The sequence below is a fragment of the Vicugna pacos genome, chromosome 6, assembly GCF_048564905.1.
Source record: "Vicugna pacos chromosome 6, VicPac4, whole genome shotgun sequence".
NCBI lineage: Eukaryota > Metazoa > Chordata > Mammalia > Artiodactyla > Camelidae > Vicugna > Vicugna pacos.
Genome location: NC_132992.1, coordinates 38,973,721 through 38,996,617, shown reverse-complemented (window position 1 = coordinate 38,996,617; position 22,897 = coordinate 38,973,721). Strand labels below are relative to the sequence as shown.

At 32.2% G+C, this 22,897-nt stretch overlaps 1 protein-coding gene across 7 annotated transcripts in view; it reads left to right on the top strand.

Moving 5' to 3' along the window:
* HECTD1 (HECT domain E3 ubiquitin protein ligase 1) overlaps positions 1-22,897 on the top strand; it is an 81,003-nt gene that overhangs the window by 47,242 nt on the left and 10,864 nt on the right. For 3 of the 7 annotated variants that reach the window (XM_072962895.1, XM_072962891.1, XM_072962890.1), the window contains exons 17-31: positions 251-397; positions 1,512-1,606; positions 2,771-2,876; positions 4,549-4,683; positions 5,220-5,359; positions 5,660-5,983; positions 6,978-7,144; positions 7,238-7,414; positions 10,542-11,378; positions 12,081-12,302; positions 16,373-16,506; positions 17,805-17,927; positions 19,226-19,382; positions 21,342-21,564; positions 22,712-22,766. In XM_072962895.1, the coding sequence (XP_072818996.1) occupies positions 251-397; positions 1,512-1,606; positions 2,771-2,876; positions 4,549-4,683; positions 5,220-5,359; positions 5,660-5,983; positions 6,978-7,144; positions 7,238-7,414; positions 10,542-11,378; positions 12,081-12,302; positions 16,373-16,506; positions 17,805-17,927; positions 19,226-19,382; positions 21,342-21,564; positions 22,712-22,766 (3,042 nt within the window). The remainder of the gene's footprint in view (positions 1-250; positions 398-1,511; positions 1,607-2,770; positions 2,877-4,548; positions 4,684-5,219; positions 5,360-5,659; positions 5,984-6,977; positions 7,145-7,237; positions 7,415-10,541; positions 11,379-12,080; positions 12,303-16,372; positions 16,507-17,804; positions 17,928-19,225; positions 19,383-21,341; positions 21,565-22,711; positions 22,767-22,897) is intronic. The other 4 variants (XM_072962893.1, XM_072962894.1, XM_072962892.1 and 1 more) reach the window with 3 other exon arrangements.

Genomic DNA, 22,897 nt, shown 5'->3' with positions numbered 1-22,897 from the left:
AGTGGTTACAATGGCAGAGTTAAATAGGTACAACCAAGATATGTGGCCTGTAAAGGCTAAACTGTTCACAATTGGCCCCCTTTATGAGCTTGCCAACCTTGATAGAGATAATTTGCATTAATAATTTGAATTTCTTAATCTTGTTTAATATATAATTTTTTGCATGGTAATTGATGTTCTGATAGATAAATTAAGTATATTAAGACCTTTTTTTGGATTGTTTTCATTAAAAAAATTCTTTTTCTTTTAGTGTATTGAAAGTGAAAACACTTGGAGAGATTTAATGAAGACAGCTTTAGAAAATCTAATTGTACTTTTGAAGGATGAAAACACAATTTCACCATATGAAATGTGTAGTAGTGGCTTGGTGCAGGCACTTCTTACTGTCTTAAACAATGTAAGTTGATTAGTACAGAACGAAGTACATAGTTTAAAAAATTATTCATAGCTACACTTTTGGTAAAGTGAAATTTACTGTGTTTTGTCAAGAAGTATTAAAAAAAACAGGTAATAAATGTTAACATTTATAATTTCTCCAGCCTTTAAGTTTTCTCATTAGTTTGAGCCAAGTGAATTAAATAATCACATCTATTTAGATTTTTGAGATACCCGATTATTATTTGTTCAAGATTTTGTTGAATAAAATACTTACTTGTAATAGCCTAAAATTTAACTTTATTCACTGCTCTGATTTCTTCATAACTTACATAAAATGAAATTGGTGCAGAGACCTTTTCAAGTATCTAAAATAGATGCATAAAATTAGTTTAGGAGCAGTAACAGTTAAAGAAGTTCATGTGAATATTTGTCAAACATTTGCTAGTAATAACCTTCTATTCCTCTTCGATTTAGTCTACTGATAATATCTTTTTATTGTGATAAAAATTTTTTTCTTTCATTTCAATGAAATATATATACACATTTATTTTAACAAAGTCTAACAGAATAAAGTATGAAAAGTTAAAGTTTGCTCCCCACTTCAGTTCTATTTGTCATTTTAATTTCCAGATCTTATTCATCATATGTAGTTATATACTCTTAAGATTCACTTTGACGTCAATCTCATATTTCTTTCATTATTTTTACTATTTGCATTTATTCCCATTTATTATAATTATATTGATATATCATTTTATATCACTTAGTAATATCTATGAAATCATTCTTTTGATATACAGTTATGTTTTTTCTAATTCTAATTAATGTAAATAGTACCCTAGTACTCTTAAAATACAAAATGTTTACAAATAATTTGAAATTACCTTGCATACTACTATGCTTTGAGAAAAGTAGTATGATTGCTACTCCATGATAACACTGAAAATGTTTGCCATGGTTTACTAGTCATATAATAAAAAGAATTTTAATTGAAAGAAAATAATAAATTCACTTAGATTGTATTGATAATTTTGTGATATATTAATATTCATTTTTGCAGAATGTGTTTTTTAACTCATTTCAGTAACAGCCTTAAAAATTTTGTTTTTGGTACTTCTTTTGTTTCTTTTTAGAGCATTGATTTAGATACAAAGCAAGATTGTAGTCAACTTGTTGAAAGAATAAATGTTTTTAAAACAGCCTTTAGTGAAAATGAAGATGATGAAAGGTAAATCGCCAAATTTCTGTTAATTTGATGTTTGTGGTGTTGCAAGTTAGTACACTTCCTTTAAAACAGAGTCTGATACAGTGTTTATACATAAAATAGGAATTTTTTTTCAGTAAAAAAAGTAGCTTATAACTATATTAAAAGTGAAAGATTTTTAATCTAATGGACTAAAAGAAAAATTACATGTCTGTTATGAATGTAGCTGACTGCTTATTTTAAATTAGATAATCTTTAGTATGCAACTAGGAATTTGAGCACTGGTTAAATATTTGATATTAAGTAGTAATTGTTCATTCCTTTTTAGCTGTGATAATGATATGATTTTTTTTAAGAAGTTTTCTTTCATAGAGATATGTATTCATAATATTTCTGAATGAAATGATACTTTAAAATACATGGGAAGGAAAGAAGTGGGTGGGGATATAGATAGAAATCGATTGGCCATTAGCAGGTAATTGTTGAAGCTGGATATGAGTTGATGAAGATGCATTTTACTATTTTATTTACTTCTGTATATGATTGAATTTTTAAAATAAATGAAGTTCAATTCCATTAATTTTAAATTAAGGTGTAATAATTTATTGAAGCATTACTCTATTAACCTATTAGCTAATCACAAATTATTACTGATGCTAAAATAAACTTGTTTCAGTGGAAACATCTTTTTACATAAATTCCTTTAATGGTATTATTCAGTTATTGATAATTTTTTGAAGATTTTGATACAAATTGTCATGTTATTTTCCAGAAATATTACACCAGTGTTGCCTTACCAACAAATACTGTCATTTTCAAAACTTTGCTGCTTTATATATATATATATATATGTATATATATTTGCTGATTGATATGTATCGACTGTTAACTAGTAAAACTCTTTAAAGTTTGAAAAATAAATTACACTCTAAATTATACATGACTTTGAATGTAATTAATAAAAGTTTCATAAGAAAAATAAAATATTTTACTCTTAAGTGGAGGAAATTGAGTTGCTTTACTTTGGTATTGAAATTGTCTTTGCTTACTTAGATGTCGTCTAATACAAAATTAAACTTCCCTTTGAATTAATAAAGTAGGAGTCTATGTGAAGTTGGTTACTGCAGTTTCTGTATGAACTATTGCAGGAATTCATATAAAAGCCCTTAACAATTATTTTTTTCTTAGTCGGCCAGCTGTTGCATTAATTCGAAAGTTAATAGCTGTACTAGAATCTATTGAACGTCTACCTCTCCATTTGTATGATACACCAGGATCCACATATAACCTTCAGGTAACCATGAAGAATGCAGTTGCTAGTGTTGCTGAATGCATCTAGGAGCAGTCTTAACATACTTTTCTTAAAAACAAAAATTTTTTTTCATATTTTATTAAATAACAATTGTGCGTAATTGTTAAGGACTTCCCCTTAATGCCATTTGATTGTTCTTAATGACTCTTAAATGTATTGGTATTTCAGTGTTTAAGTAATAAAGTTTATTTGGTAGATCATAAGTGGAAAAAGACACTTTATCAGTAGAAAGGTGGAAAAAAGAATCCTTTTGTTCTACGATAAGTTAAGTCTCTTTGTCTCTGTGTCTCAACATATGAGAATATATGAAAAATATTTTAAGCACTTTTTTTTTTTTGCTTGCTTCCTTTATGTCATTGGTTAGGGCCAAATGGCTTTCCTTAGCTATTTCTATTGATCCTTTTAGAAATCTGTCATTATCACATGGTTTTATAAAAAGCCTATTTTCTTCCTAAATGTTACTTGGTTGACATTCTCATTCATTCATTAAATTTTCCTCTTTTTTGGCAGCTAGGATCCAGATATGAACAGACAAAACAAATATTCTCACTGCTAATATCCCAGACCAGATCTGTCATATCTTCTATGAGTCACTTTCATATTTTCTAGCAGATTCTTTGGCCTTGAATCTCGCCTTTATCTGACCTCTCCTGCATTCCACTGCATCAAATAGTTTCTTTTAAATACAGCCTTTAATAAGTGACTAAGAAACTATATTTGCAAAAACAATTGTTACCTAAGGCAAAAAACTGGCTGTGCCCCCAAGAACTGAGTAGTACTGCCGCAGCCACTAGGCCTCTCGGACTAGGAAGCTTGTCCAGGGAGTTACAGTATAGTTAGTACACCTAATATAGTGTATATATTAAATAGGATGCAGAGTTCTACTGTGTATTTTAGTTCAGACAGAATAATATAGAGGAAGGAATAAGGGGACTTTTGATCTGTCCTTTTGATGAGTGAATGAGGTAGAGATAGGTCTCAAAGACTGGAAATTCCCCTGCTTATACAGTCCTAGGAGCATCAACATTTTTTATTACACATATCTCATTTCAAGAGACTGCAGGATACAAAGACAGGAAGGCTAGGAATGTGCCCTCTGGTAATTCTGCAGTCTAAAAATGCCACCCAGATGTATATGTAATTATTTAATCATGTGACTATAGTAATTAGTTAAGATTTATACAGAAATGAAATAAAATTGCTAGTTGGATACTTGTTATTTACTAAAACATATTGGATTGGAAACCATCTTGTATTTTTTAAAGTTTATTAGCTATAGATTATTTAATATATTCTAGCTTTAAATGTGTAAGTTAATTAGCTACTTTTTACAACGTACTTGGAAAATTGCAAGTTAATCAATTCAAGATGTAATATTTCTCTTAAAGTGTACCATAATAATTTTATTTAAGTCCAGTGTATTTGAAGTTGTTTAGAAATTCTAAGTAACTTTGTTTCTTTCTTGAAAATCACTATCATTTATTCAGTGGACCTTTTTAAAAAAAACATTTAATGGAAAATGGACATTGACCCTTCCGTTATGGTTATACTTTGTAAATATAAATTGCTGTGTTCATGTAGTGTTTCTTATTTTTTAAATTCTAAGAAAAAAAAGCAAAGTATTTTCTGAAGCATTTTGATCATTTCTGTGTAGATACTTACAAGAAGATTAAGGTTTCGGTTGGAACGTGCACCTGGTGAAACCGCACTGATAGACAGGACTGGCAGGATGTTGAAGATGGAGCCCTTAGCTACAGTTGAATCTCTAGAACAGTATCTCTTAAAAATGGTGAGCTTCTGGCAAGGGCATGGTGAAATAAGCATTCTTTACTGTGGTTTAGTCCTTTAGAAAAGTACTTGGAAAGTATGTATCCAGAGTTATGGTAATAAAGTTTGACCTAGTAATTCCATTTTAGAAAATAATATTTATACACTACAGATGTTTTCTTCATAAAGATGTTCATTATATTTACCTTAATGCCAGTCAATAAAGGAGTATCAACTTGGTAATAACTTCCATTAATTTGAATATTATGGAGCTATCATAATATATACAGACTGGTAAGAGAAAAAATAGTTTTGTGCAGTATGATCAATATTTTGTTTTATTCTATCTGTTGAAATAACAGACTAAAGAAATACTTTGTGATATTCATGGTAGGGTACTGTGGTTGTGGAAATTTCTGGGTTTTTTTGTTTTTCAGATATTCTTAAATAAGTATTTGTTATAATAAAACAACTCAAACTAAAGGAGTAAGAACAAAGTGGACAGTGCATTTCAAAATAAGTATTATTAAGGTGTCACCCATATTTTCGTTGGTTTAGGTAGCAAAGCAGTGGTATGATTTTGACCGATCTTCATTTGTTTTTGTTCGAAAATTAAGAGAAGGTCAAAATTTTGTATTTCGGCACCAGCATGATTTTGATGAAAATGGAATCATTTACTGGATTGGAACAAATGCCAAGTAAGTCATTCTATTTAATGTAGAGTAAAAAACGTTCATCTGCAAAAAGAACTCTACATAGTAGAATAAAATTATTAACCACCCTTGAATGTTTTAGGAATTTTGTCTTTTAGGTTAAATATAAGATTATCCAAATTACTTTTTATGAAGGAAAAAATGTCTAAATTTTTAAGTGTAGAATTTTAAAAAATTAATATAATTAATTTTTGCAAAAGAGCTAATATGAACAAATGCAGTTATTTTAATAGTGCTAACCACTAACACTGCTTAACGGTGTTTTCTTCTTTTTTTTTTTTGTAGAACTGCATATGAATGGGTAAATCCAGCCGCTTATGGACTTGTGGTAGTAACATCATCAGAAGGAAGAAACTTACCTTACGGCCGCTTAGAAGACATATTAAGTCGTGATAATTCAGCTTTAAATTGTCATAGCAACGATGATAAGAATGCCTGGTTTGCCATAGACCTGGGTCTCTGGGTGATACCATCAGCATATACACTTCGTCATGCTCGTGGTTATGGGAGGTCTGCACTGAGAAACTGGGTTTTCCAGGTATCCAAAGATGGACAGAACTGGACTTCTTTGTATACCCATGTTGATGACTGCAGTCTCAATGAACCAGGGTTAGTTGAGGAGTCTTTGTAAATTGGAAAACTCAATAAAGAGCTTTGTCTATTTTTATAACTGTGTCCTCTTAGAACTCCCGTTGTGAGATATTGAGGCAAGATTTTCTTTCTAAATATATCACTTGATACTGCAACTTAGGTATTAAAACTTTGAAATACTGACTTTGTCAAAACTTTGTCAAATGCTTTAGATTAAACATTGGTAGAAGCTAAGCCTATTTATTAAAAGAAGTTAATATATCGCTATATGTGTGTATATATAGCACACTAGTGAAAACAAAAAAAGAATTAGGTTTTTACTAAACTCTTCATATGTTCACGTAATATATGTGAATGTTGAACAAATTAACAGTGGCTATTGAATTATAGAATTATGGTTATAGAATTATGGCTGACTTAATTTTCTCTTATTTTTGTGTGTCTCTTTTCTTAAATTTTATATGTTGATCATATGTTAAAAAAACAAGTCAGCATTATATTTCTAAAACATTTAGTTCTGATGAAGTTTAATTGTACATTGTGCATTTTGAGGAACAGAGTGACGTTTAATTACTTCTTGTATTTGATATAGTATGGAAGGAGCTTCTTAACATTAGGATTACTACATAGTATTTTCAAGCTTTAAAGTTAATATTTTAATATATCATTAAAAATTTTACAAACATTTAAAAAATCTTTTTCATCATAAAAGCGTATTTGTTACTCATAGAATTTCTTGTCTTATTTCTTTGAATTTCATTAATCATAAATCGTTTAATGTTGTGAGTCAAATTAATAGTATACATTTAAATGTTTCATTTTTAATTAATTTTCTTGGCTGCTGCTTTTCTCCTTTGACTTCTTGATTCTTGTATGACAAACTGTTGACCGAATATGAAAATTTATTTTCCTATTGTTCTCTATTATGTAAAAAAATCTTAGGCATCTTAAGCAAACATCTTTTTCGTATGTTTTAAAGCATTACATAATATTTCCCCTAACACATTCACAGGTCAACAGCAACCTGGCCTCTTGATCCACCAAAAGATGAGAAACAGGGGTGGCGACATGTGAGAATTAAACAGATGGGGAAGAATGCCAGTGGACAAACCCACTATCTCTCACTCTCTGGATTTGAACTTTATGGCACTGTAAATGGAGTGTGTGAAGATCAGCTAGGTAAAGAGATGATAGTATGTTTTTCTAACTTACTGAAATAATTATATTTATATAAAGTGATTTTATTATATTTCTCTAACTTCTCCCTTACAGGAAAAGCAGCTAAGGAAGCTGAAGCTAATCTTAGAAGACAGAGACGTCTAGTACGTTCCCAGGTACTGAAGTACATGGTTCCAGGGGCTCGTGTGATCAGAGGCCTTGATTGGAAATGGCGAGATCAGGATGGCAGCCCACAGGGAGAAGGCACTGTCACAGGAGAACTGCATAATGGTGAGTAGGTGCTTAGCATTTGTTATGTAGAAACTGAATATGTCAGTAACAGAATACTTTGTTTTGTTATTTTGGGATAATTTTTAAATTGTATAGATGTTCCCAGGATTATGTGAAGAACTGATCTATTGATTTTGTATTTAAAATGGGGCAATCATTTATTTAGAAATAAGGAAAAATTTTTAATTCTTAGGTTTTGATGCAAAACTTATTGCTAATATTTTCAAGTAATTAATAAGCTATCATAAAATGAATACCCTAGACACATTTTCTGCTATTTTTGGTTCTTGCTTTTTGTTTTAGTTTATTATTTATAAGTTTCTGTTGATATTTATCTTAATGTCTTACACTTTTCTTTATCTTGTTAGCTTGGCAGGAATCAGGCAATAATTTCAATTATAAGTCATATAGAAGAAAAAAGCATTAATGTTTTTAATTAAATATTTTTTAGTAAAGCATAGAATGAGAATTGTAGCCTTTTCATCTATTAGTAAATTATAAGATACTTCACAGTGTTTCTCAGTCTACCAGTTTTCTTTGGGTTATTAAACTTTCATGTTTTGTGTTACTGTTTAAAATCAAGCTCATTTTTAACTCTTCATTTTAAGGAAGTCTATACCCATTTAAATTGCTGTTAACTCCTAGAAGCAACTACAGGGGCTAATTTTTTTCTTACAACATAAAAGACTGGTTTATTAGTGGATAATTTGCCTAACCAGTAATGGGTTCTTATGAATTTTGCTTAGCATTTAAAAAAAAGATAAGTAAAATGTTCGTATTCTCAGCTTACCAAATATTGAAAGAGATACAATGAAAGTGACAATGCTTAAGAGAATGACTAACGCTTGATATCTAAGTGATAAGGGCATTTATTTAATTAAACTCTTTGATATCACTGCATTTAAGATTCTGTTCCTTAAATTACCTTACTATTAAATGAATTTCTGTTTAGTCATACCCTGATTGCAAATCAATGTCATCATAGCAGATTTACAGTGAGTGAGCATGTATATAACTGCTGAGATTCCAAAAAACTAGTAATAGTTGAGATAACAGTAGGTCTATTCTACTCAGAAATTTCCAGTGTTACTGTTTTTAGGTATCTTAATGATACTTAGTTACTTTGTTTCCCCTAAATTGTTTGGCTTTTAAGTATGAGAGCTAGTTAGCAATATGTGAATACAGTGTGCTTTTCTTGAGATGGAATCAACTGAAGTGACTGCATAGGAAAATTGGAATCTTAATTTCAGAATTTAGCATATAATAAAGGCTTTTTTTCTGCTGATCTGACCAAGATGGAGAAGTCACACCTTTATGTTATGGAGGGTTCTTAGCTTTCAGATATTTAAGCCAAACATTTCTAATAATGGCTAGTTATTACTGACTTTATCTTTTTATTTATCTTTCAAGCATGGGAGGAGTTCAGAGTTTTGTATCTATACATATGCTTATGGATAGTGTGTATGTACTCTTTCTTAGTTCCCCTTGGTGATCAGTTTAAACACATTCTCAAGCATAATATGAATGGTTTACATTTTAAAATTATTTGTCCATGTTATGTCAGTTAAATCCCTTTCCTTTCTAAAGAATCTTTGTATTGGTAGGAATATCCATTTTTTAATTTATTCCACAAATACGAGTACCTACTATGTAAAGGTACTTTGTTAGACTTCAGATGTACAATGGCCAACAAACAAGTATGATCCCATGCTTTCTGGGTAAAACAGATAAACATAAAATTACAGATTTTGATAAGTACTATGAAATAAGTTATCAGTATATTTTAGGACCAATTAATACAATACAAATGTAATTTTTATTTGGAATTGGGATATGTTTTTGAACTTTTTCCTTTTCTCACACTTTTCCACGTTGCAGAAGAGATAGTTAAATGTTGGTTCTTCAGAGGTTATTTCAGCTTACAGAATAAATTGAGACAATTGAAATCTCGTCTAAATTAGATTATATAGATTGGGGGCAGTTTCCTCTCAAACAACATGTATGCTCATAATCCCCACAGGTAATTCAATATTGCTTATAACCCTCTGAGACTCATCATAAACATATATGAATTTGGCATGTGTGTGCTCGCATGCACATGGGAGTGGGTGTGTATGTGGGTAAAGTATTTTAAACTTTAAAAAGATCTATACTTTAAAAAAATATATTTTTATGTATTGTTTTTTCCCTGAAGTGGTTAGCTTATAACACTAAAATAAGACTGTAAATTTTCTATTAATTTTCTTTCAAATAGGCAATTTATTTTATTACTTTTGAAAGTTAATTACCATTTTTTAAGAAGAATAAGTATTTTTTAAGTATAAGTAAACAGATTGTATGTCATTATGTTCATTAGATCTTTATATGTTATTAGCTTTATCATATAGGTTCTATCTAGTAAAAGAGCTTATCATACTTTAAAATTTTGTTTTTAGAATTTTATGTGCTTCTGCAAATTTATTAAACCTAATCATAAGAGAACTAAGTAACCACTGAACTTTGAGAACACAACCGAAATGCTAACTCAGTGTTATTTGAGCTAGTGACCTAGAATTTCTAAAGTAATATATGAATATTTTGTCTGTCAATTATAGGATTTAGCCTAAACTTAGAAATTAATGGTTAAGCCAGCAGTTTTTTCTATAAAGAACATTTGACCACATAATCATATTTAGCAACTAAAAAATCTTTTACTTAGATTTCATCTGTGCTTGCTGAAGTTGCAGTATTTTACCATCTGTATCAGTCTTTTTACAATTTTTCTTTTTCAAATGGAGGTACTGGGAATTGAACCAAGTACCTCATGCATGCTCAGCATGCGCTCTACCAACTGAGCTATACCCCACCCCCTCTTTTTACAATTTTTAACAGTTCTTCCCCTTAAAAGATACCCCAATAGATGTAAACATGACCCTTGCTTTGTTTTTAAATATGACCACAGTGAACAGTTAGGAAATGAGAGGGGAAAAAAAGGGAAGGATTTAACTTTAGTTGGTGGACCTTAGATGACTAGAAATGCAGAGAAGTAGCAGCACTGATGAAAAGCTGATCCCATATTGTGGAGCTACTGTCTGACACGCTCCTATCTGCTTTCTGCCGGGTCTCACAAACTCCTGTCCCTTTCCAGGCTGGATTGATGTCACCTGGGATGCTGGTGGCTCAAACTCTTACCGTATGGGCGCAGAAGGAAAATTTGACCTCAAGCTTGCACCAGGGTACGACCCTGATACAGTGGCATCACCCAAACCTGTTTCATCCACTGTTTCAGGCACAACGCAATCATGGAGCAGCTTGGTGAAAAACAACTGTCCAGACAAGACATCTGCTGCTGCAGGCTCCTCAAGTAGAAAAGGAAGCAGCAGTTCTGTGTGTAGCGTGGCCAGTAGCAGCGACATCAGCTTGGGTTCGACCAAAACGGAACGGAGATCAGAAATTGTAATGGAACACAGTATAGTTTCAGGAGCTGATGTCCATGAACCAATTGTTGTTCTTTCATCTGCTGAAAACGTCCCTCAAACAGAAGTAGGGTCATCTTCCAGTGCAAGTACCAGCACGTTAACAGCGGAAACGGGAAGTGAAAATGCTGAAAGAAAGTTAGGCCCTGATAGTTCTGTTCGTACTCCGGGGGAGTCTAGTGCAATATCCATGGGAATTGTTAGTGTTAGTTCTCCTGATGTTAGTTCAGTATCTGAATTAACTAATAAAGAAGCAGCTTCACAGCGGCCCCTTAGCTCTTCAGCAAGTAACAGACTGTCAGTGAGTTCTTTGTTGGCTGCTGGGGCCCCTATGAGCTCTAGTGCAAGTGTACCTAACCTGTCCTCAAGAGAAACATCTAGCTTGGAGAGTTTTGTAAGGAGAGTGGCAAACATAGCACGGACTAATGCCACGAACAACATGAATCTAAGCCGAAGCAGCAGTGATAACAACACTAATACTTTGGGGAGGAATGTGATGAGCACAGCAAGTAAGTGAGTTTTTCCTTATGGAACCCAATGCTTTTTCCACTGTGAGGGATGCAGAGTAGGATTTCTTGTTCAGTGGGTTCTGGCTGCAGTCTTCAGATCATTAACCGTGTTAGATACAACTATGTCAAATGTGGCACTTCAGGAATGTGAGGTTAAGTTCAGTAGAACCATGATGTTTTAAGAATTTGTATCAGGTGCAATGTGATAAAGAACCTCTTATCATGAAAGGATAAAACAGTAACACTTCTGTTTTTCACTCCTCTATGATAAATTGTTAAATACAGTTGCAAGAGGAAATGGTGACTATTAAATATCATCATAGCCACCTGAAATCATAGCCTAACACTGGCATAATTTTTGCTTAGGTCCTGGATTGATCTTGGCTTCTGAAAGTTTCTTAATTCTAATTTAAGCTACTAATGGGTCAAAGTAATTCCCTTGGAAAATATCATTGGGAATTATTTCCTTGCCTGTTTCACTTATTTAAAAAGCTAGGCTTAATATTTTTAAAAATAATAGTGCTATGAAAACAAGGATTTTTAGTTGGATTTCAGTTGGGTTCCCAAAGTTATTGCTTTTCAGCCTTTTAATGATTAATGTTTCATTACCTTGTTCTTTTTTAAAATATACAATGTAGTTTTTCTAAAGTTTATACAATCCCACCTGTTTGTACTGATTTGCTTCATTTTTATCTAATTTAGCTTCACCTCTTATGGGTGCTCAGAGTTTCCCTAATTTGACCACACCTGGTACTACATCAACTGTGACTATGTCAACATCCAGTGTTACTAGCAGCAGCAATGTAGCTACAGCAACAACAGTTTTATCAGTTGGTCAGTCATTAAGTAATACTTTAACTACCAGCCTCACATCCACTTCCAGTGAGAGTGACACAGGTCAGGAAGCCGAATATTCCTTATATGGTAAGTTTTGTTTAAAATATTTAGATATTTGTATAGTGATGCTTTTATTATATTTTTCTGCTGGATTGTTTTTCACTTTTAATTGGAAAAGGATTATTTTCTGTTCCTGCAAATATAGCATCTTCATATATGATGAAAAACAGTGATATGAAGGACTGTTAAGAAATTATCTGATTATAGACGTCTAGGAACTTGTGTGTGTCATCCCTTTTTTTTGCCTTTTGTCACTAATACAGTTTTATTAGAGGAACCATAGTAACAGAGATATTTGACCCCTTTATCAGAGAAGAATAAAAGAGTGATAGATGAATAAGCTTTGTAAATTGATAGTCTTTGTATGTTGTAATATTAAAGGAAAAACACTCCTGTGTGTCTCCTGTACTTCCAATTCTCTGCTCATGGAATGCTTCACTTCTGGCACCTCTGATTACCAAATGTCTGTGAAGTTTTTCCACATCAGCTGGTGTCTTCATATTTAACTCAATTCTGACATTACCTATCTAGAGACAGTATCAGATCCCATAGGTTAAAGTCTCAGTTCTGCAACACTGCCCACCCCTCGCACCCATTTAGACACTAAACACAAGTCCAGGTTGTCATCTGTGATTCTGACTGGCTATGAATTGGAGTTTTCCACGACCCTTTCCTTGGGTTTGATTAATTTGTTAGAGTGGTTCACAGGACTTAGGAAAACATTTTATTTACTATATTACCAATTTATTATAAAAAGGATGTATCTCAGGAACAGCCAGATAGAAGACATGCATAGAGTGAAGTCTGGAAGGGTCCCAAGCCCAGGAGTTTCTGTCCCCTTGGAGATTGGGGACTGTCAACATGTTTATGTCTACCAACCTGAAAGCTTTCTGAACCTATCTTTTGGAGGTTTTTTTTTTTTGGAGGCGTCACGATTTAGGCACAGTTGATTAAATTATTGGCCAGTAGTGACTGAGCTCAGTCTCTAGTTTCTCTCCTTTCCCCAGAGGTCCAGGGGAGGGGTGGGATGAAAGTTCTAACTCTCCAATTGTGGATTGGTTCCACTAACAACTGGCCCCATCCTTTCATTACCTAAGGGCTTTCTGAAAGTCTCCTCATTAAAATAACTGGTTATGAATAGTAAAAAAACACCTTTATTGTTCTTATCACTTAGGAAATTCCAAGAGTTTTAGGAGTTCAGTGCCTACAACAAGACAAAATTTATTTTTCTGATTATAAATCACAATGTCACAACTATTATCAAGGTCTTTTGGAAATTATTCCTTACTTAGGTAACATTTAAATTTTTCAAATTAATTTTTGCTTTAAAGGATTTATAGTTACATTATTATGGCTTCCATGGTATATAATCAGTGATAAAACCATTTGATTAAAGTATGTTTCTAATCATCTTATCTTAGATGATTATCTTTATTAGAAAAATAAAACTTTTTTTAGAAAGAAAACAAAGAAGCAAATAAAATCATCTAGTCCCTATCTCCCAGAGATAACCACAGTTGTTATTTGATACATACCACTTGTGTGTGTGTTTGTATTTTTTTTTTTTTTTAACAAAAAAGGATTGTATCCTTTCCGGACAGCTCTTTTCACTCAGTACATTTGAAAATATGTTCACATTGTTGGATGAGTTTCTACATTTGAAATGGCTGCCAGATATTCCTCTGTTTGATTATTTGATCATTATTTAATAAATTCTCCATCTTGGGTATTTAAGTTACAGCTTTTCATTACCATAAACATTGTTGTGAATGAGCATCCTTGAATTGTGTATTTGTGTATTTCCTTAAAGTAAATTCCTAAAAGTAATTACTGAATTTCCTTCCCCAAAAGTTGTATTCCCATCATTATTGTTTTGGAATACCCTTTACCACACATCCTTGATCATAATGCCTGTTCTTTTTTCAAAATCATTTTTGTTAATTTCAAATACAAAAAGATGTATATGGATATATTTTAAGTACTATTTTATGTATACCTCATTTTGATATGTTCTTTTTTCTGAGAATGTGACCTCTCCTTCTCCATGCCTATATGTGTGTAGCAAAATGATGATGATTGTTATACCAAAGTGTTGTAAATTCATTGAATAAGGTTTTCTACTTTTTTTTTTCTCATGGAGGCCCTCTGCTTCTCCTTGTTAATATGTTAATTTTAAGCTTTAGTTCTAGATCACGTGAAGGTTAAGTTTGTGGGTATGCTAGTGGGAAAGAATTTTGAAGAGTTAGGGCTACTGGTTGCCTTTTAAAAATTATTTTCAGGTGGTTAAAACTTCCTTTTGTACATTTCTAAAACAGGAGGACTCTCTGAGAGTGCTGCTGTATGAAGGAGCAGAGTAACACCTTCCTTATAAAATAAGTTACATATATGCAAATTTTTACTGTGTTATGTTTTCAGGGACATGATTTGATTCTGTAATATGGTCAAATCTATGCAGTAAGGAGCTTTTTTTATGTTCCTGTAGTCTGATAAAGGGAAGATGATGAGTTAAATATAAACCTTTGATTTCAGTGAATTGTAACATATGAGAGATGGAATTTATATATATATATATATTTTTTTTTTCTCCTTTAAAAATAAACCAAAAGGAGAATTGATTTATTTTGTGTACTGCCATATCATGTTCATGAGAACCACTACCTAAATTGCAGGATGGTACTTTACATACGGTAGGGATGATATATTTCATCAAACTTAAGATGCCATTAATTATAAGATTTATGTCACTAAGGAAAAAATTTTGCCAGTTTAGCCATGACCTCCCGTAGTTAGACATATTCTGATTTCAGAATTTTGAAGTGTTAAAAAAAAAATGTGTACCTTAGAAACTAATGGAATGTAGTATCAGGCCTCTTTCTTCTACAAGCCATTCAGAAAAAGACATTGAATTTTTATTCCTATGTAATTATTAGACTTAGGGAATTATATCTGGCTCAGAGACCTACAGATACAAGTTTTTACTAAATAATTATAATTTTTTTCTAGATATTCTTTTGAAATATAGAGTATATATGTCTTTTTATCCATAGGAGGTTTTTTTCTTCCAGATCCAGAAAAACTCCTGTTTTAGTCTTACTCCTTTTTATTTTCAGTTCCTGTGGGGAACAGCTTCTCAGCATCTTCATTATGTGGTACAGTGTCAGTTTGACCTGATCTTCACCAAAGGGTGAAGGGAAGAGATCCTAAGAAGGAGGGAGACAAAGGGATTCAAACTTATTAAACTTTTTTATGTGCTAGATAATTTGGATAATATGAAAGATGGTACCTAACATTATTCCATAGTAAACAGGCATTAAGTAGTCATTATCATTAAGTAATCTGCCAGGTCATATAGGTAAATTCAGGTCTTGCTGATGATCTTAATTCTGTTCTTTTCTCTCATAAGATCTTTTTCAGTTTATATTTATATATTCATCTGTTTACTTTTAAAATTATTTTTTAAATTTGGGGGGGGCGTAGTAATTAGGTTTACTTACTTATTTTATTTTTAAAGGAGGTACTGGGAGTTGAACCCAAGACCTTGTGTATGCTAAGCATGCGCTCTACCACTTGAGCTATGCCCTTCCCCCTCATCTGTTTACTTTTTAAATGCCTCTTTCCCTTCTAAGCTCCATGGGGGCTCAGACCATGTCTATTTTGTTTACAATTATATATACCTGGTGCCTAACACAATTCTTGTCACATAGTAGGAACTCAAAAGATATTTATTGACAGAGCAAATGATTCCAGTGTTCTCCTTCCACCATGTTATGTTTTCTGTGACTTATGCAGAGAATGATAATAGGATTGTTATTGTTAACATACCCCATACTGTTGAACTTTTATGTTACGATTTTGTAGATAGAGATTTAGACTGGCCATCCCTTATCCCATGTTGTTTTCTGCCATGCTTGTGACTGTTTACCATTGTTACTCATCCTGTATGTGTGGTGGTGGAAGAAAAATGGCATTACTAAATGTGGCCCTTACACTTGTCCCTTTTGAATTTTACTTTTGTATTATAAAACCTATACACAAATTTACTTTGTTAATGCTTTGTTGATTGCATTAAGCGTAAGATTGCTGGTTTTGTTTTCCAGATTTCCTTGATAGCTGCCGTGCCAGTACTCTGTTAGCTGAGCTAGATGATGATGAAGACTTGCCTGAGCCAGATGAGGAAGATGATGAGAATGAAGACGACAATCAGGAAGACCAAGAATACGAGGAGGTTATGGTATAGAGAGTCCCCCATTCTCTTCACTAAGATAGCAAGTTAATAATTAAAATGAGAAGAGGAAAAGCAAAGTCCTGGTTAAACTTTGATGCAAGAAATATGGCACCAAAATGAAAATTGTGGTTAATTAAGAAAAGCACTTTGCGGGTAGGGTATAGCTCAGTGTAGAGTGCATGCCTAGCATGCACGAGGTCCTGGGTTCCATCCCCAGTACCTCCAAACAAACAATAAATAAAAAATCTAATTACCTGCCCAACAATAAATAAATAAATAAGAAAAGCACTTTTAATCTGAGCATTTATGATACTGTTTTTTAAAAGAAAATAAGTTCGTTTTATTTGAAAAATACTATAATGCCACATGCTGATGTTTTAACAGGTTTAAAAGTTTGAAGAGCTGCACTAGTCCTAAAGAATATAATTTTCATGGTTCTTCCACAGTAGTTACACTTAGAATTTTTTTGGTACCTGCTGTTTTGCAAGTAGAGCCTGTGTGTTATCTCATCAGTCCTTACACAGACCTATGAGATAGGGGCATAGAAAACATAATTTGCCCTAATTTTTTTTTTAACTGAAGTACAGTTAATTACAATGTGTCAGTGTCCAGTGTACAGCACAATGTCCCAGTCATGCATGTACATACATATATTTGTTTTCATTTTTTTATTAAAGGTTATTGTAAGATATTGAACAGTTTACTATGCTATATAGAAGAAACTCTTTTAAAATCTATTTTTATATATAATAGCTAACATTCATAAATCTCAAACTCTCAAATTTATCCCTTCCCACCCCCTTTCCCCAGTAACCGTAATTAATCAGAGTTAAGTAGAAAAGTAGGACCTAAGCATAGATAGTATGATCAGAACTCCTAGTGTATTAATTACTATGATTGTCTTCAAGTTAACTTTTGCCTGAAAATGTCTTTTTTTTTCTTTTTTGAAAATGTGTTTTATTATAATTTCTTGTATTATTTTTATTTCCCTTCATAAAATTTTATCAGATTAAAAATTTTTTTTGTAAGTTGAGTTTTAATGGGGTGGAGAACCACAGGAAATGCTTTTATTATATCTTGTTAAGAAAACACATAGAACATTAGCATATTTCTTTGAAGGTTAATATGTGATGCATGATGAATTTAAAATGTTCAATCTGTAACTTTTCTGAAGATGGCTAATGAATATGAAGTTTTCTAATGACAGTTTTGGTAATATGGGTTGACAGTTTCAGGTCAAGGCTAAATAAGGATTTATATGGATCAAATAATTAGACAAGTCTCTTCACATTTTCTTATTTCAGATTCTGAGACGTCCATCCCTGCAGCGTCGAGCTGGCTCACGCTCTGACGTAACGCACCACTCTGTCACCTCACAGTTACCACAGGTCCCTGCTGGAGCAGGAAGCCGACCTATTGGGGAGCAGGTAATATCTTCATGTCTGTCTTCCCTATAGTGTATTTTTTACCCTTCCACAATAAAGTATCAACTAAAATGCCTAGAAAAATACACAGTGTGGGCAGGGTAGGGGCAGGAAGCTATCAAATAGAGTTAAGAAGAAGAAATTTAACCAGCTGCTTGGGTTCCATATTCCAGATGGAGTCTATGATTACTCTGCCATACTTCATAGAGAAGTTTCTTACTTGAAGCCCCTTTATCTTGGCCTTTGGGTAGTAGTAAACACATACTAATATGGTTAACAGTTATTATCTAAGATTATAGTTTTCACAGTAGTAGTAGAAGTAATAAAAGCATTAGTCTATTAGCTAAGATTTATTTATGATTACCTACGTGCAAGTCACTGTTTACATGTATTAACTAATTCATTGCCTTTTAGCAACCCTTTGAGGTTATTATTAGTCCCAGTTTTCAGATGAAGTGATTGCTGAAGGTCACATGTAGAAGTTTTAGATCCAGGAAAAAAACCCTAGACATTCTGGTTCCAGAGCTGTCAGATATCAGTTTGATTTGTTATAAAAGTTAATTATGTATTTTAGGGATTATATGTATGCATGTAAGCACATATATAATTATTATTTGAAAATTATTATATGAGATAGCTACAATATTTAAAATTCATTGATCTCTTTTTGTTGATACTAAAGTGAAGAAAATACTCCTTAAAAAAACTTTTATTATGGAAATTTTCCAACATGGTAGAAGTAGATAGTGTAATGAATCCCCAAGAACCCATCATTTTACTTTTAATAGATCAACCCTTTATTGATCTTGTTTGATCTGTTTGCCCCATAGTAATTTAAAGCTACTCCCAAGCATCATATCTATTTTGTGTGGAATTATGTATTTAAAAATAATTATATGTTCACAGAAAGTTGCAAAGATGGAAATGTAGTATGTGCCCTTTGCATAGTTTCTTCCAATGGTTACAGCTCACATATTAGAGTACAGTATCAAAACCAGGAAATTGACATTGGTACAATGTATGTGTATGGTTCTTTGTCATTTTATCACATGTGTAAGTTTTTGTAACCACCACTAAAGCAACTTACTTTTGATAAGCTTCAATCATCAAGAAATGTATGTACCTATACATGTTTATATTGGCTCATCTTGTGCATAAGAAATAAGACTAAATAAGGACATATAATAGCTATGAAGAATTACTTAATATATACCTTATTTTATAGATAGCACATCACTTTTGCAATAGTAAAGAGATTTATCTTGTAATGTTTGTCTGTATGTGGAATTTTATTTTAATAGGAAGAAGAGGAGTATGAAACTAAAGGGGGACGCCGGAGAACATGGGATGATGATTATGTGCTAAAGCGGCAATTTTCAGCTTTGGTTCCTGCTTTTGATCCTAGACCTGGCCGTACTAATGTCCAACAGACAACTGATCTAGAAATTCCACCCCCAGGTACAGTATATTTTAGTTTTTGTGATTCAATTTTAATAGATGCTAAATAAAGTAGTTCTGTATACTTAGAAAAGTAGAGTATTAGTTACATATGCAGGGTAAAAATAAAAGATTTCAGGAAAAACTGTATATCAGCCACAAATCTTTAAAAATTAGAAATTTTTTTAGAGAAACAGATTATAGTATTTTAAAAACACTGTGTTTTATATTTGTTTAAGTCTTAAAGCAAGGCCTCATTTGAAGGTAGACAATTTGTATTCTGTTTTCTACTAGATCAAAATTGCTAAGGATTATTCTTATTCAGTTTTTACTTTGAAAAGCTATATAGTGATTTTAGTTATGGCCCCTGGAGTCAGTCAGCCTGGGTGGCAACTCCATCTCTTTTAACCCTGTTTCGGGTATGGTAGACACACTAATGGACCCCCCAAAGATTTTAGGTCCTAAGATCCAGAATCTGTGAATATGTCACCTTAACATGACAAAAGAGACTTTGCAGATGTGTTTAAATTAAAAATCTTGAGATGGGAAGATTATCCTGGATTATCTGGGTGAGCCCAATGTAATCACCAGTGACCTCATAAGAGGAGACAGGAAGGTCAGAGTCAGAGAAGGAGATTGGACCATAGGAAGCAGCAATCAGTGATGAGGGATCATGAGCCAAGGAACATGGGAAGCCTCTGGATGCTAGAAAAGGCAAGGAAATGGAGTCGTCCCTGGAGCCTCCAATAGGAACGAAGCCTTTCCAACCCAGTTTGGATTTTTAGCCTCTAGAATTATAAGATAGTATGTTTGTGTTTTAAACTACACAGTTTGTGGTAATTTGTTACAGCAGCAATAGGAAACTAAAACACTGGTCAAATCTCCTAATCTATGTAAGCATCAATTTCCTCATCTCTTTTATGGGGAAAATAATGGTTCTTGTTCAACAAGATAGTTAAAAGGATTAAATGAGGTAAAACATATAGTGTCTAGCATAGTTCCTAATTTGTGTCTTAATAAATGTTAGCTATTATAGTCAGTATATTATCCTTAAAGAAATCTTAATGTTAAATGTGGGATGTACTTTTTACTTGAGAAAGATACTTAATGATAAGTATGAAAGTAAGTGCACTTTGTAGTATAAGGTAGTTAAGTATATAATGTATATAATATGGTGAGGTTGGGTAAAGGCTGAATCAAGATTGTCCAATTTTCCTTCAAAAAGGAAAACCTATTTCTAGGGAGTATAAATAGGTACAGATTTTTGACAGAGCTCCTTGGCAATATATTTCATATTTTTACTACTACAAATTGGTACTAAAATATTAGCTCTGCACCCAGATTTGTATACATTGATAACCATGGAAGTACTGTCACAAAATTGGAAATGACCATTATATCTGATAATAGGGATATGACTCAGTTAAAGTACAATGGGATATCTTTCAGTGAGTAAAATAATACTTTATAGGACTCTATTATATGAGGAGACAATTCCTGAGATAATAAACGAAAAGAGAGTATACCACCAAATACACTATAAACTTAATTATTTTGTGTATGTGTGTGTGTGTGTGTGTGTGTGTTTAACTCACAACCCACTCATTCAGTGTAAGCAAAAGTTTGACAAGTCTTTAAGTATCCAGTTTTCTCTGGATATAGAATTATGAATAATTTTAGTTTTCTGATTTATAAAAATAAAATGTTCTGAAAGACAATTGGCATGTTTCCTAATAAAAATGAGAGATTCATATCATATGCATAAATTCTACTCTAGTGCTTTCTTAAGTAACCTAGATGTATTATTTCCATTTTCAAAAAACAAAAATGTTGAGGCCAGAAAAATCTTAAGTAGTTGACATCTTTAGCTAATATATGGCAGAAGGGTTTAGATTTCATGTAACCTTGTCTCCTAGTGCAGTGTTCTTTCTGGACTGCTTGTTTTAGTCTAACTGTTTTTCACATTTCCTATATTTTTAGGAACACCTCATTCAGAACTCCTGGAAGAAGTTGAATGTACTCCATCACCTCGATTAGCCCTCACTTTGAAAGTAACAGGTCTTGGAACAACTCGTGAAGTTGAATTACCACTAACTAATTTCAGATCAACCATCTTCTATTACGTACAAAAATTGCTTCAGTTGTCCTGTAATGGCAATGTGAAATCAGATAAACTTAGGCGTATTTGGGAGCCAACATACACGTAAGAGATTTTATCTTAATATTTTAAGTAGATATTTTCGTAGTATATAAGCCAAGAAGTATTGTATTTCTATATGTTGTATTATAGGAACAGAAAAGATTTAGTTCTTTTGGTTTACAGGAATAGAGAAGAGCATTTCTGACTCCTGATGTAGAAAAGTTAAGGCTTACAACCGGAAGGAACTTTAGAAGTAATCTACAGTAGTTCATTATGTAATAATCATTGAACTCTTTGACTGGGATTGTGTATGAAGTAGTAAATATTTTTTATTTTTTGCCTTGGGGTCTGTGAGTTAAGTCTGCTTCTCTTTGTTCATTCATTCATTCATTCATTGAACAAATAATTATCAATGACTTTGGGCAGATTTATTTAACATTTTAGCACCCCACTTTCTAATCTGTACAATGAGAATGATTGTGAGGAATCAATGAATTAATATATGTAAAGTAGATTCAATACTGTCTGAGATGCAGAAGGTGCTCAGTAAGTATTACCGATAATAATATTTATTATTTAATAAATTAAAGAATTTAGTGTAATTTAATAATATAATTATTATATTGTAATCATCCCTTTATAACTTTACTTTTGTTAGTTTATCTTCTCATCTTCTGTTAACATCATTGATAATCCTATATAATGTCTGATAAAGTAATCTAGATCCTTTTAAGATAGAATAGAAGGTCATCATGACATTCTCCCCCTTCAGTTTTTATTGGAATATAAAATTTGATCTCAGCTGCCTTACATGAACATAAGGGCTCTTGGCTCTTGTTATTCTTATCCTTTCCATCTAGACAAAGATGCAAACACATTTTATTTTTACAACAATATATGAAAGTTATAATAGAAGATAAAGCAGATTATTCACATCTTTAAAAGTTCTACATTTGATGTATGTTTTCTTTGCCCTAATGCTGAATTTATAAAACAACTCTTTTCCGGGAATATGATGTCTACTACTTTCCCCTGTGTTTAACAAATTAATATTTTTCTTATAAATGCTTCCTGAGTTCAGTATTTAATATAAGCATATGGCTAATGAATAACCTCATTTATATATATTTTTTAAGAATTGAAGACTTATTGGAAATAACCACAAATCATTTGACTTATGAATTAATTTGAATAATATCTTCATGTTTAGAATTATGTACAGAGAAATGAAGGATTCTGACAAAGAAAAGGAAAATGGAAAAATGGTAAGTTACTTTTAGAAAATGGGTCTTACTCTTGGCTACTTAGTAAAAGGAAAAGAAAAACAAAAACTAACAGTGTTTCAAATGAACAACTGAGGGAGAAATCAGCACATGGGATTCTTTAAGTTAAATGC